The sequence below is a fragment of the Capra hircus genome, chromosome 1 (assembly GCF_001704415.2).
Source record: "Capra hircus breed San Clemente chromosome 1, ASM170441v1, whole genome shotgun sequence".
NCBI lineage: Eukaryota > Metazoa > Chordata > Mammalia > Artiodactyla > Bovidae > Capra > Capra hircus.
The window spans coordinates 83,888,328-83,904,125 of NC_030808.1; the positions used below are offsets into that span (position 1 = coordinate 83,888,328).

The 15,798-nt window shown below is 36.2% G+C and overlaps 1 protein-coding gene across 3 annotated transcripts in view; it reads right to left on the bottom strand.

Annotated features, from left to right (window-relative positions):
* ATP11B (ATPase phospholipid transporting 11B (putative)) overlaps positions 1-15,798 on the bottom strand; it is a 112,073-nt gene that overhangs the window by 79,189 nt on the left and 17,086 nt on the right. For 2 of the 3 annotated variants that reach the window (XM_018047490.1, XM_018047495.1), the window contains exons 2-4: positions 9,709-9,825; positions 1,638-1,727; positions 32-112 (exon numbers count right to left, since the gene is read on the bottom strand). In XM_018047490.1, coding sequence (XP_017902979.1) covers positions 32-112; positions 1,638-1,727; positions 9,709-9,825 — 288 coding nt within the window. Of the gene's footprint in view, positions 1-31; positions 113-350; positions 460-1,637; positions 1,728-9,708; positions 9,826-15,798 lie in introns of those variants that run through there. The other variant, XM_005675219.3, reaches the window with a different exon arrangement.

The following is a 15,798-nucleotide window of genomic DNA, read 5'->3' on the forward strand; positions in this document are numbered from 1 at the left end:
AAGAAAGCAAGCAACAGAAAATATTTCATACCTGCTTTATGGCAGTAACTGTTATTACAAAGAACAACGGAAGTCCACTGGTAACTGGACTGGTAGGTGTATCAATCATAAGCTGCATTAAAAAAGAAAGAATGCAGAGTATTATATTTTATATTGTACATATCACTATTAACATCTAGAATCTTATAATTATTGGAAAATCTGAAAACATACAAAATATGTATCATAGTTCAGATGAAAAAGTAACTTGAGAGAGATTATGCAGTGAATGTAGTTTACTTCACAGTTTCACAAGTACACTTTGTTAGCTATTATATGGGGTTAGTAGACTATCTAAATCTATTGCATACCCACAAATATTGCTAGAGTGGACTCAGTTTCTCTGCTTTCTTAACACATAGAGTACTTAAGGTCTTCCTCAGTATTTGTCTTGGAGGGGAGCTACAGCTATTCAGAATTTCAATTCACATTTCTTTGCCCATCCAGAGAAATGCTAAAAAAAAAAAAAATCTGTCAATTTTTATTCTGGGATCCAGAATAAACTCACACTGGAGAGAAAACAAGAAATGGGACTAGGGGTTTCTTTCTACAAGTGATTTTGTTACAGCTAGTAGAGCCAGAGGGGTACAACTTGGAAAACAAACGATGCTGCAATTATCCGAATCATACAACTGATGTTTCAATAAACTGCTTTCGAAGAAATATTTGCAGCAATTATATTTGGTTATTTAGAACACGGGTCTAATAATTTATTAATATTGGTTTATTCTGGTTAGGCCAGTTAAGTTTGTTCTATTCCACAGACAGGCTGAATTCCTGATCTTAGGCAGTAATTTCACAAATGCATGTTACTTGTACGTAATAAGTGTAAATTTCTCGTTTTTTCTAACCAAACAAGCTCATGGTCTACTGATTAAAAAACAAACAAACAAAAAAACCCAGAAGTTCCTTTTCTGCTCACAAAGGGAAGCAATTAAAGAAAAGCTTCCTCAAGCTTTAAGGTGACTACTTCACAAGTTTTTTTTCTTTTGAAGGTCCAGGTTCTATAGAGAGAAAAGTTCAGAGTTTATAAAAAAAAATTCAGTGCCACACTGAAAGAGACTGCTAACGTATCATCAGAAAAGAAACACCTCTTTGAAGCAAAATGACAATCACTAATTCTAAATCTTGGTTTATACTCAAGTTTCATACTGTTCTCTGGGAAAAAAAGCACAATGTGAAAAACTAAAAACTAAAGAGCTTACAGTGAATATAGATTTAAGTTAAGAAAATGGCCTCCTGGATAAAAATTTATATTCATGGAGATTCTCAGAAATTATAATAAAAAACTTTCGTATTTATTTTCTGAGGCAGAACATTTGAAAGGATGATGCCGTTTTCTTGGCTTTAATTATGATTATCAGCACTATAACACATAGTGATAAAACAAAATACAACGGATCTTAAAATTCACTGGCTATTTTTCAGACACCTAGATGTGATTACATTATTCACTGAATACAATGGGGAAGCTCTGCAGATAAAAAAATGGGTCCCATAGTCATATGGTTTAGAATGCAATGTTAACTTTTCCTTGAAGATATATGTTTAGCATTCATGTCTAACAACTTAACGATTTATGGAGTGATAAAGCTTACCTGAACCAAAAATATAATAAGAAAATAAAAGTTTGCCACTCTTCTGAATTGTTCAAATAAATTTTTTGGAACAAAATTCCACACAGTATACTAAAAAAAAAGACCAAAAAACAAAAAGATAAGTTAATATTTTAAATAATATGTATTATATACAAATATTAAGAAAACTTGTACACATCAGATATACCAAGCCCTTACACAAATTCATGTAACTCGGTAGTACAAAAACTGGTTAGTACAAAAACTGGTTTTTAGAGTTTCAGGGCTTTTATTCTACCTTTTACCTTTTACTATTTATTGGCAATTTTAGTATAACTTCATTATTTTTTTTTTTTTAGTATAACTTTAAAAGAGAGATAAAGGAACCTATCAATTTTGCTATTAAATTCCTAGTTTTTTTAGAAGTTGGAGATGGAAGATCTAAAATAATATTTTAATAATTTATTTTGGATTTTGATTACACAAAACTAAACCTGATGTTGAAAGATGAATTAAGGGACTTCCTCGGCAGTCCAGTGGCTAATACTTCACGTTTTCAATGCAAGAGACCTGTGTTCGATTTCTGGTCAGGGAATTAGAACCCATATGCTGCAACCAAGAGTTCATGTGCCACAACTAGGACCCGGGGCAGCCAAATCAGTAAATTTAAAGATGAATTAAGAGTTGATAAAAATGCTAACACTGGATTCAGTTTACTTTATAAATATTTTCTTTAGGTTTCCTCAGAAACAAAGGCGACAGTACACCTCGGTAAGCATGGGATATGAAATGTGAAAAAGATTAAAAATTACTTTAGTTAAGTGATCACTGGTATAACCATGAAGAAAATCTCATAAAGGATGTGAAAATCCGTTACAATGTCTATTTTACAGTGAGACAGTAGAGTATAATGGTTATAAACATTGATGGTAAAAGGTTAACAACTGCTGTGATCTAAATCCTAATTCATGGTCACCGAAGGACCTTGGATTTTATCTCTCTGTATCTCATTCTATGTTCTATAAAATGAGGACAGTTATGACAATCATACTGTATAGGTTGTTACAAAGATTAAATGAGCTGATATATTTATATAGTGCTAAGGACAGAACCTAGCTCATACTAACCACTGTGTGTCTGTTGCTGTATTATTAATCAGTTTATAAGTCTATAATGTTACATTATGGGGTCAGGGTAACACCATATAAATTTTACTTGTGCCACTCACTACACACAACACAATTACAAATAAAACAGGGAAACACTTTACAGTATTGTTACTTTACCCAATGTCCATTCACCTAGCAGAATATAAGATCCCTTGGGCTAGGAACATTGTTTATTTACTGCTCTATCTTCAGCACTTACACTATAGCACACAGATATCAAAATGCTAGCAGAATAAATAAATAGGCAAACAAATAAACACTGATGGAAAAAAATTTCCATAACTCTCCTGGTGTCAGGTAATGAATGAAGCCTTACTGGTTATTGACTAATTCAAGATTTTCTGTGGTACAATGGAAGATGGTTCTAATTTCTGAATTTCTGTAGGTCAGAAATTCACTTCTTATTCAATTTTTTCTGGCCATGCTGTATGGCTTATAGGATCTTGGTTTCCCAACCAGGGGTTGAACCTTTGTTCTTGGCAGTGAAAGTGAGAAGTCCTAACTACTGGACTGTCAGGGAATTCCCTTAATCAGTTTTTTGAGACCTGAAACATTCACATATGAACAATTTTATAAATATGTCTAGGTTCCCAGAAGAGCCCACGAAAGCCTATTTGACTCAAGGGTGTATAAAGAATAGGACAATACCTAACAGCCTTTCTTAGGTGAATTATATTTTTAGTCCTAATCTGGGATACCCAACATTTTCCTGTGGTCGTAGTGTCACCAGTGGTTCTAGAATCTGAGATTGGGAACCATGTTCAAGACTCTAGAGAGAAGAGAGGCATATACTTCCTGGAACCAAAAGAGGTCACTGGTACATGAGACAATTAATTCTGGGTCAAACCACTGCCAGCTGATCTTAACTGGAGTAAAAAGACAGTTGTCCCTACAAGGGTCATAGTATTTCCACACAACTTTCTTCATCACCAGATCAAGTGTATAAAACTTTATAAGAACTAACTTGACAATGTTCTACGTTTACATCAATCTATTTGAATCAAAATAGTGATAATACATTTTATCTCTCAGAATTTTGAAAAGAGCAACTATATAAGTTGGCAATAAGAAAGTTAATTAATTTCAGGATGTTTCCTTTGGCTAGCTCAATAATACAATGGAAAAACTGAGAAGAAACAAAAACTTCTCATGAGCTAGCTTATAAATGTTGGGTATTGTTTTCAGGCAAACATTAGTAGATTGAGTCTAAATTCTGTGCTGGTCCTGTCATACACAGAGGAGACACTCAAGTAGAATAATGTTTAAACACATGAAAATCTTCTAAGGAAGATAATAATTCATTATGCTTTAAAATTATTTTAATTATTATGCAATAACAGTCAAGAAAAATGAACTAGAAGCATATCTTCTCTAGAGTTACCTACATGACTTTATCACTGCCCTTCTAAGGTCTGACATTAGTAAGAAAATGAAACCATGGTTATAAAATTAAATCTTTTGGAAGGAAATTTAAATTTAAATTCATAAATTTACTAATAGTGAATTAAACTGAACAAAGGCATATTTTCCATCTACAATGTGCAAGGCACTTACATAATAAGAGAAACAAAGATAACAAGTTTAAATAGAGAAGATTAAGAACAATACTTATATCAATAGCTATATTCCAGGATAAAGTAAAAGAAGGAATACACAAAGAATTCAACAAGAAAAATTTAATGAAGGTGGTCACATTCAACATGGGCTTCAAGAGAGGAACACTCACAAGCTGAAAATAGGGGGCACACAGAGGGAGAACATTTCAGGAAGGAAAGAATGAACAAAGGCAGAGAGCAGGGAAATTCATCGTGGCTTTGTGGAATAGAAGATAATGCAGTCTGAAAAGAGTCTAGGGAAATAATAGAGTAGAAAGGTAGTAAAAGGGAACATTGAGAAGCCAGGCTCAACTATGGTCATAAAAACCAAAAATAAAAACAGACACTGCCTATATAAATATCTGTGCTTCCCTGATGGCTCAATGGTAAAGAATCTGCTTGCCACTGCAGGAGATGCAGATTCAATCCCTGGGTCCGGAAGATCCCCTGGAGGAGAGCATGGCAACCCATTCCAGTATTCTTGCCTGGGAAATCCCATGGCAGAGAAGCCTGGTGGGCTATAGTCCATAGGGTCGCAAAGAATTGGACACGACTGACCATGCACACACACATATAAATATCTACATTCTTGAAATATGGTTAAAAAACATGAAATCTACATTCTCTGCAAAAATATACAACCTATATTCTTAAAAACTGAGGTTATCAAAACAAAATCATAGCAAAGGCAAGGTGGTAGGGAAGTTAAACACGAGTTTATGGAATAGCAGGTAATCTGGTTTGGAACTTTATAAAAGCAGAAGTGGAATAATAATAGAGGAGTGATGAGAAAGACAGTCTTCAGGTATGTGAAAAAAGGCAACATTTATTTAAAAGTCTACATTTCTGAAACCTGGTCAAAAACACTAAACCTAATACTACTACATTTGACTGAGTATCAAAACATTCATATGAAGATATTTAATCTCTAAAGTTTTCCAGGAAACTCAGTTTCAAGTATCAGTAGACTGCAAACTCCTCAGTTCAGTTGCTCAGTCCTGTCTGACTCTTTGTGACCCTATGGACTTCAGCACGCCAGGCCTCCCTGTCCATCACCAACTTCCAAAGTTCACTCAAACTCACATCCATTGAGTCAGTGATGCCATCCAGCCATCTCATCCTCTGTCGTCCCCTTCCCCCCTACCCCTGCCACTTTCAATCTTTCCCAGCGTCAGGGTCTTTTCAAATGAGTCAGTTCTTCCCATCAGGTGGCCAAAGTATTGGAGTTTCAGCTTCAACATCAGTCCTTCCAATGAATATTCAGGACTGATTTCCTTTAGCATGGACTGGTTGGATCTCCTTGCAGTCCAAGGGACTCTCAAGAGTCTTCTCCAACACCACAGTCCAAAAGCATCAATTCTTTGGCACTCAGCTTTCTTTACAGTCCAACTCTCACATTCATAAATGACTACTGAAAAAACCATAATCTTGACTAGACAATTACTTGGTTGGCAAAGTAATGTCTCTGCTTCTTAATACGCTGTCTAGGTTGGTCCTAACTTTTCTTACAAGGAGTAAGCACCTTTTAATTTCATGGCTGTAATCACCATCTGCAGTGATTCTGGAGCCCAAAAAATAAAGTCTGCCACTGTTTCCCCATCTATTTGCCATGAAGTGATGGGATCGGATGCCATGATCTTAGCGCTCCGCATGTTGAGCTTTAAGACAACTTTTCCACTCTCCTCTTTCACTTTCATCAAGAGGCTCTTTAGTTCTTCTTCACTTTCTGCCATAAGGGTGGTATCATCTGCATATCTGAGGTTATTGATATTTCTCCCCACAATCTTGATTCCAGCTTATGCTTCTTCCAGTTCAGCGTTTCTCATGATGTACTCTGCATATAAGTTAAGTAAGCAGGGTGAGAATATACAGCCTTGATGTACTCCTTTTCCTATTTGGAACCAGTCTGTTGTTCCATGTCCAGTTCTAACTGTTGCCTCTTGATCTGTGTACAGATATCTCAAGAGGCACATCAGGTTGGCTTGTATTCCCATCTCTTTAAGAACTTTCCACAGTTTATTGTGATCCACACAGTCAAAGGCTTTGGCACAGTCAATAAAGCAGAAATAGATGCTTTTCTGGAACTCTCTTGCTTTTTTGGTGATCCAACGGGTGTTGGCAATTTGATCTCTGGTTCCTCTGCCTTTTCTAAAACCACCTTGAACATCTGGAAGTTCATGGCACAAGTATTGCTGAAGCCTGGCTTGGAGAATTTTGAGCATCACTTTGCTAGCATGTGAGATGAGTGCAACTGTGCGGTAGTTTGAGCATTCTTTGGCATTGCTTCTCTCTGGGATTGGAATGAAAACTGACCATTTCCAGTCCCGTGGCCACTGCTGAGTTTTCCAAATTTGCTGGTATATTGAGTACAGCACTTTCACAGCATTATCTTTTAGGATCTGATAGTAGCTCAACTGGAATTCTATCACCTCCACTAGCTTTGTTCATAGTGATGCTTCCTAAGGCCCACTTGACTTCACACTCCAGGATGTCTGGCTCCAGGTGAGTGATCACACCATTGTGATTATCTGGGTCGTGAAGAACTTTTTGTACAGTTCTTCTGTGTATTCTTGCCACCTATTCTTAATATCTTCTGCTTCTGTTAGGTCCATACCATTTCTGTCCTTTACTGTTCCCATCTTTGCATGAAATGGTCCCTTGGTATCTCTAATTTTCTTGAAGAGATCTCTAGTCTTTCCCATTCTATTGTTTTCCTCTATTTCTTTGCATTGATCACTGAGGAAGGTTTTCTTATCTCTCCTTGCTATTCTTGGGAACTCTGCATTCAAATGGGTATCTTTCCTTTTCTCCTTTGCTTTCGCTTCCGTTCTCTTCACAGCTATTTGTAAGGCCTCCTCAGAAAGCCATTTTGCTTTTTCGCATTTCTTTTTCTTGGGGATGGTCTTGACCCCTGTCTCCTGTACAACGTCCCAAACTCTCCGTTCATAGTTCATCAGGCACTCTATCTATCAGATCTAGTCCCTTATCTATTTCTCACTTCCACTGTATAATTGTTAGGTATTTCATTTAGGTCATACCTGAACGATCTAGCGGTTTTCCCTACTTTCTTCAAGTGAACTTTGAAAAGTTCACTTTGCCTTCCTAGCAGGCAACCTTTTGAACTCCTGGCAGATAGGACAATTTAAGTGAACTCCTAGCAGATAAGAATTATGAAAACTAGATTAAAACAAACTATTTAAAATCTTGGAACATGTCCAAAATATAGATAGAAACATGAAGAGAGTTTAACTTAAAAAAAATTACAAATGAAGGTGTATGAATTATAAGCAACAGCTTCTTAGCCTGGAGATACTATCCAACTCACATAGCTATGGCAGTCAAAGAGTAAGGAAAACTACTCCCTTATCAACAAAATACAACAAAGATTTAGAGCTCAAGACTAGAAAAGCAACTGGAAACTTAAGGGGAAAACACTAGCAGTGAAACCCTCTAAGGAAAATGATCCAAACTCAGAACATAAACTATCCAGACCTATGGTGACAACTAAAATGTGCACTAAAAAGGAAATGAACACAGATCCTGACACTTGCAGCAACAAAGATCAAGCTCAAGGGTACTGTGTTAAGTGAAAAAAATCAGACTCAAGACTCCTACTGTACGCATTGTTTACATGACATTCTACAAAAGACAAAACTATAGCTACAGAAAGCAGATCAGTTGCTATTGTTGGAGGTGAAGAGAAGGGAGAATGGCCACTAACTTTTTGGAGTGACAAATGTATTCTGTATCTTAATGATGGTGGTCATATGCTATATATTTGTCAAAATTCATCAAATTAGTAAATTTTATTGTATATAAATTATACCTAGTGTTTAAAAATTTTTTTTTCAAGAGGACTTTTATTTCTTCCATCACTTACTAAGAACTATGTCATTAATCTAAAGCTCCTCTATTATCCTGACTTCCCTGATAGCTCAGGTGGTAAAGAATTTTCCTGCAATGCAGGAGACGTGGGTTTGATCCCTGGGTGGGGAAGATCCCCTGGAAAAGGAAATGGCAACCCACTCCAGCATTTTTGCCTAGGAAATTCCATGGACAGAGGAGCTTGGCAGGCTATAGTCCGTGGGCTCGCAGAGTGGACATGACTGAGTGACTAAAAAAACACACATGCTCAAAGATGCCTTTGAACTGTGGTGTTGGAGGACTCCTGAGAGTCCCTTGAACAGCAAGGAGATCAAGCCAGTCAATCTTAAGGGAAATAAACCCTATTGATTTGGAAGGGCTGATGCTGAAGCTGAAGCTCCAGTATTTTGGTCATCTGATATGAACAGCTGACTCACTGGAAAAGTCCCAGATGCTGGGAAAGATTGAGGGCAGAAGGCAAAGAGGGTGTCAGAGGATGAGATAGATGGATGGCATCACCAATGCAATGGACATGAACTTGGGCAAACTTTGGGAGATGGTAAGACAGAGAGGCCTAGAGTGCTGCACTCCATGGGTAGTGAACAGTCAGACCCAACTGGGTGACTGAACAAGAACAATGCTTAAAGAACTTAACCCTCAGTTTCTGACTCACATCCTCTATAACTGCTCTGTCCAATAGGGTAGCCACTAGTCACATGTGGCTATTGACAATTTAAAATAAATTAAAATTAAAAATTAACTTCCTCAATTACATACTATATTTCAAGGCCTAAACAGCTCTATGTGGCTAATGGTTATCATATTAGACAGCAAGGAAAACAGATCCATCATGACAGATGACAGCATTATTCTATAATCTTCAGCTTCAAAATAGACTAAGACAGCTTCAAAATGCCACAGGAAAAAAATGAAACAAGGAAGAATGAGTAGGTTCTTTTGTACTATGAAATGTTTATAGAAGAATGATAAAATTGGAGGAAGTTAGGCTTTAAAGTCACACAGAACTGAGTTCAAACTCCTAACTCATCCCTGGGTAAATTATCTTCCAGCACTTCAGTTGGAAAAACTGATATAAAATGAGTATAACAATACTCATTAAACATATATTAAAGTTGTTTTAAGGATTAAATAATACAAGAAGTACCTAATACAGTGCCTGGCATATGGTATAAATATAAGTTCCTTAGTTTAATTGCTTCCTTAGTTTCCTTAGTTCAATTCCTTCCTTAGTTTAAATTAAGGGTACCTTTTGGAATGTTGGCTATCTGACATTAGGAACGAGCAACTCTTTTTATTTTACAGTTTACAATTTTGGTTAAGATACATCTAACCACCATTTCCCTGAATTTTTAAGGATATAAATGTATACTACACAAACAAATCACTTTTTAAAGCAAAACAGTACATAACCACAGTTTTAATAATAGAAGTGTTAATTCTTACCTTAGATGAAATGATCCGGTTATCTATAAATTTCTGAGGTGTATAATGGCCATACTGAGGAAACCTGTTGGCTATGTAAATAGTTCTTGTGTCACTTTGATGGGGTGGGTCAAAACCCTAAGGCAAAGCAAAAGAAAAATAATTGTCAGCAAAGTTAGTTGTCATGATTCTTTATTGGTGGTACTTTTTAATTGATCATATTATACCTATTACTTGCCTTGAACTGCATATAGGGTTAATCTATTTAAGCCATTTCTTTTTCTTTCAAAGTAAGTGAAAGTTGCTCAGTCATGTCCGACTCTTTGCGACCCCATGGACTATACAGTCCATGGAATTCTCCAGGCCAGAATACTGGAGTGGGTAGTCTTTCCCTTCTCCAGGGGATTTTTCCAACCCAGGGATCAAACTCAGGTCTCCTGATTTGCAGGAGGATTTTTTACCAGCTGGGCCAACAGGGAAGCCCCTTTCAAAGTAAACAGGTATGTTTTCTTTAGATATAAACTAACTAGGTAATAACCTCTGGTATTCAAAAATAGTCCATTCTTTGCCAGAGATGCAACCACAAGAAAAGAATAATCATACAGAAGATCTACAGAAGTTCGTAAAGGCCTCTTTCCTTCTCTTTCATTCCTGGGGTTTCTTGCTTTTCTCTTTTCCTAGTTATTATCTGATTCCTAGTCAGTAATGCGGAAGCCCAGCATAGCTAAGGCCTAGTCAACACCTACTATGTCTGGTGACAAAGGCTTACATTTTATTTTACACCCAGATCAACTTGGTTTCAAAGAGCTTTGTTCCCACAGAACTTTTACAAGCATTTCTTCATGCTAGTTACATTATCAATCGACTCTCTCACATGTGGATGTGTGAATATGTTACAATTCTGGCTTCAAATTTAGAAGACATTCAATTAAGGTACATTTAGTAATCATCTACAGTGGAAAGGTTTGCCTTGACAAGAGTACTGATACTTCATTTCTACAATATTGGACTCTTTTTCCAAAGTGGCAGGTAAATTTTTTTATTTTTTAAAAATTTAGTTTTTGAGGATAATTGCTTTACAGAATTGTTGTTTCTGTCAAACCTCAATATGAATCAGCCACAGGCATACATATGTCCCCTCCCTCTTGAACCTACCTCCCATCTCCCTTTCCATCCCACCTCTCTAGGTTGATACAGAGCCCCTGTCTGAGTTCTCTGAGACATACGGCAAATTCCCATTAGCTATCTATTCTACATATAGTAATGTAAGTTTCCATGTTACTGTCTCCATATATCTCACCCTCTTCTCCTGTCTCCCCATGTCCATAAGTCTGGCCTCTGTTTCTCCACTGACGCCCTGCAAATAAATTCTTTGGTACCATCTTTCTAGATTCTGAATATATGTGTTAGTATATGATATTTATCTTTCTCTGACTTACTTTACCCTGAATAATAGGCTCCAGGTTCGTCCACCTCTTTAGAACCGACTCAAATGCATTCCTTTTTATGGCTGAGTAATATTTTACTGTGTATATGTACAACAACTTCTTTATCCATTCATCTACTGATGAACATCTAGGCTGCTTCCATGTTCTAGCTATTGTAAATAGTGCTGCAATGAACAATGGGACACATGTATCTTTCTCAATTTTGGCTTCCTCAGGATATATGCCTATGAGTGGGATTGCTGGGTTATACGGTAGTTTTATTCCTAGATTTTTAAGGAATCTCCATACCATCCTTCCATAGTAGCTGTTATCAATTTACATCCCCACCAATAGTGCAAGATGGTTGCCTTTTCTCCACACCCTCTTCAGCATTTATTGTTTGTGGACTTTCTGATGAGGGCCATTGCGACTGGTGTGAGGTGAAATCTCATTGTAGCTTTGATTTGCATTTCTCTACTAATGAGCAATACCGAGCATCTTTTCATGTGTTTGTTAGCCATCTGTATGTCTTCTTTGCAGAAATGTCTGTTTAGGTCTTTTTCCCACTTTTTGATTGGGCTGTTTGTTTTTCTGGTATTGAGTTGTATGAGCTGCTTGTGTATTTTGGAAATTACTCCTTTGTCAGTTGTTTCATTTGCTATTATTTTTTCCCATTCTGAGGACTGTGTTTCACCTTGCTTATAGTTTCTTTTGCTGTGCAAAAGCTTTTAAGTTTAATCAGGTCCCACTTGTTTACTTTTGTTTTTATTTCCATTACTTTAGGAGGTGGGTTATAGAGGATTTTGGTTTGATTTATGTCATCGAGTGTTCTGCCTATGTTTTCCTCTAAGAGTTTTATAGTTTCTGGTCTTACACTTAGGTCTTTATTCCATTTTGATTTTATCTTTGTGTATGGTGTTAGGAAGTGTTCTAATTTCATTCTTTTACATGTAGCTGTCTAGTTTTCCCAGCACGACTTGTTGAAGAGGTTCTCTTTGCCCCATTATATATTCTTGCCTCCTTTGTCAAAAATAAGGTACCCAGAGGTGCATGGGTTTATTTCTGGGTTTTCTATCTTGTTCCATTGGTCTATATTTCCGTTTTTGCAGAATGGCAAGTAAATCTTCAAAACTTCTTTGACTGGGGAACCCTTGACAGGTTGAAGTGAAAGTCAGTCATGTCCAACTCTTTGTAACCCCGTGGACTGTAGCCCACCAGGCTCCTCTGTCCATGGAGTTTTTCAGGCAAGAATACTGGAGTGGGTTGCCATTTCCTTCTCTAGGGATCTTCCCAACCCAGAGATCAAACCCAGGTCTCCTAGCATTGCAGGCAGTCTTTACTGTCTGAGCCATAGTGAAGCACTCACAGGTTGAAAGCAATCACCAAATGCAAGACCTTTTTTGATTCTAACAGCAATGATTCAAATCTTCTTAGATTTACATGTTTTTCATGATGGTCAAGGGCTATTTATTAGTATTATGATGTTATTAAGAGACCAGTTAAACTTGGTCTTCATAAACTACAATGATCCACTTTTATAAATTAAGTGCTCTTAAGCTAGTAATCTACTAAGTAATGTGGCTGCCTTTCCATGCTTGGCATCCCTGTAAAATTTCCACTAAGTACAGACATACATAGGATAGTGGCGATTCCCATATTACCTAGAGGAATATTTTGTTTAGCATATTAGAATATTAGCAGTGCTATGTTTGGGTTTCAATGGCTGTTGTTCATGTTTTTAAACAATTTACTTTGTGATCTTAGAAACAGCGAGCACACAATGGTGCAAATTAAATGTATTTGTATGCACCATTAAGAAATGAAGTTTTATTTTATCTGTTATGCTATTTAAAGTGATGACCACACTTTGTGGATGTGAATGTGCCATTATGTATCTGATTTCAATATCAGTTTAAGGATAAAATGTGGCACATATTTATTTTCCTCATTAATTTTCTTTTAAACATTTCGTAATTGTGCCCTATAATAATTCTTGGGAGAAAAAGGCAGGTTTCAAAATCAGAGTTGGAACTCACTAGTCTATCTGGAATATCATAATCATTTAAAAGATGTATACCATTTATTCAATCAACAACTATCTACTGAGTTTAAGCACTACGTTAAGCCATGAAAGATAATATGATTTATTAAATATGCAAGCAAATCATAATATGCTCCAACAGAATAAACAGATGAACAAAGTCTGAATGCTACTGCTGTGGTCTATGACTGTTTCTCAAAGAGGGCCCACCAGAAGTTTGTCTATACAGTACATAAGACAAGAAGAGACACACACAGGTAACTGAAGCACTAGACTCCATGGGACATACTTATTCTGTATCCACTCTGTAATCATGTTAACCTAAATCCTAAGTTATACACCATGCATGTAAAGCTTCTGAGATAAAAGAAAAAAGAGCAAATCTGAGCAAACTGATATAAAGATATAAATCTTTAAGATGTCAAGACAACTGAGACTGAGAACCACGGATACAAAATTCTTTTTGCTAAATCCCAAGATTATTACTGTGTACATCTAAAGTTACACAAAAAACAAAGAAACCAAGACCTTACCCCAAAATATATTATGACATTAGTACTACAACCTCTCATATTTCATAGTATGAATATACTATATATAAATGCATGCACTTTACAGGAAGCAAATGCTCATCATTCTCCATCCCTCTCTACTGAACGAACCAGTGAACACACACAAATGCTGGAACTCCTGAGATTTCTACAGTTACTTCAAGAAGATATATTGAAATGTCTCAAAAATCAGTTTTAAACTGAATTTTAAATTCAGTTCACCATATTCCAGGAAATCATATAAGATGACAATACCAAAAGGAAAATAATGTTAGCACGTCTTTCCTTATTCCCAAAGATGCTGTAACACCCACTTGAGCATTCTGAATTGTTCTTCCAGTGATTAATTCAAATGACCTTATCCAATCTTGTTATAATCAATAACATGTATATATATGTGAGTGTATTTTTTTTACACACACCAAATAGTTAGATTTTATATTTGCGACTATAGTATAAGGATAGCTAAGCGTTCCTCATGGAAATTAAATCTGTAACTTCAATACGTGAACATCATCTTCTCTGCCACAAATTCAAGTAGCCATGAACTAAATAAAAAAAATAAATAAATAAAACTGTCCAAAAATGAGAAAGGTGACAGAGCAGGGCTTCAGGTCTGTGTCTCTGAAATTGTATGCAAATTTGCGTATATACGCATTAAAAAGTTTTTTTTTTATTCTGGCCACACTGCAGGATCTCAGTTCCCTGACCAGGGGATTCGACCTGGTTCACAGCAGTGAACGCGCAGAATCCTAACCACTAGACCACCAGGGAACAAGTATTTTTCTGATGACACAATAGTTTTCAACAGATTTTGATGACATAAAGAAAGCTAGAGCCACTTTAAGGTCTTGTTTTTATACTGAGCTACCCACCTCAGTATTCCATATTTTAAAAATGACACAGAGGATCTTTATTTCAATAACACCTCTACTTTCTTTAACAGAAATCAAAACAAATACCTTTTATCAGAATTAATTCCATAACTATACTGTTAGTGTGAAATTCAAGCATAGTTTCATACTATTTCTAGCAAGCATTATCAGCAACTCTATGGTACTGCACAATCTGAACCCCCTAATCACTAGGTTAAGGCCACACATCAGGGTCCAGAAGCCTCCGGCATATTACACTTTCTGTTGTCCACTCACACCCTGAATCTTGGATGGCTTGCTCCTTTCTTCTCTGACTTCATCTTGTCCTGAGTAAAGGAACTGAGATACAGTAATGCTATTCTAGCCATCCTGATTTTTGCACCTGCAGAGTACCAGTTGACTCTTGAACAACTCAGCAGTTAGGGGAGCTGACCCTCCATGCAGTCAAAACTCTGAGTATAACTTCAGAATTGGCCTTCTGCATGCTCGGAATCAGCCCTACAGTACTGTACTATTTACTGTTGAAAAATCCACATATAAGGGGACGTGCATAGTTCAAACCCATGTTGTTCAAGAGTCAACTGTATAGGATTTTGGAAGCACACACATTTTTTTTATTTAAAAATTAAAACTCACATATTCTAAGAAAGTATGAAATTAAAAACCTCTTTTTGTCTGGATTTGTGAGCATATGTAAAAACCACAAGTTTTTTTTTTTTAAGTGGATGAATATTTAAGATGGGAAAAAAAAGCCCCACAATGGCATTCAAGGAAAAAACGGAAAACACATGGGATTGATTTGAAAGAGATTTCTTTTGTAACAGAAAACTCATGAAGTCTAGAAAAACCAAACCAGAAAACAGCTTATAATTTTTAGAAGCTGGTCTTTGGCAAAAAGAAGTACTTGGAAATGAATCATAACATATTTTCATATACTATTTACTGTTGAAAAATCCACATATAAGGGGACGTGCATAGTTCAAACCCATGTTGTTCAAGAGTCAACTGTATAGGATTTTGGAAGCACACACATTTTTTTTATTTAAAAATTAAAACTCACATATTCTAAGAAAGTATGAAATTAAAAACCTCTTTTTGTCTGGATTTGTGAGCATATGTAAAAACCACAAGTTTTTTTTTTTTAAGTGGATGAATATTTAAGATGGGAAAAAAAAGCCCCACAATGGCATTCAAGGAAAAAACGGAAAACACATGGG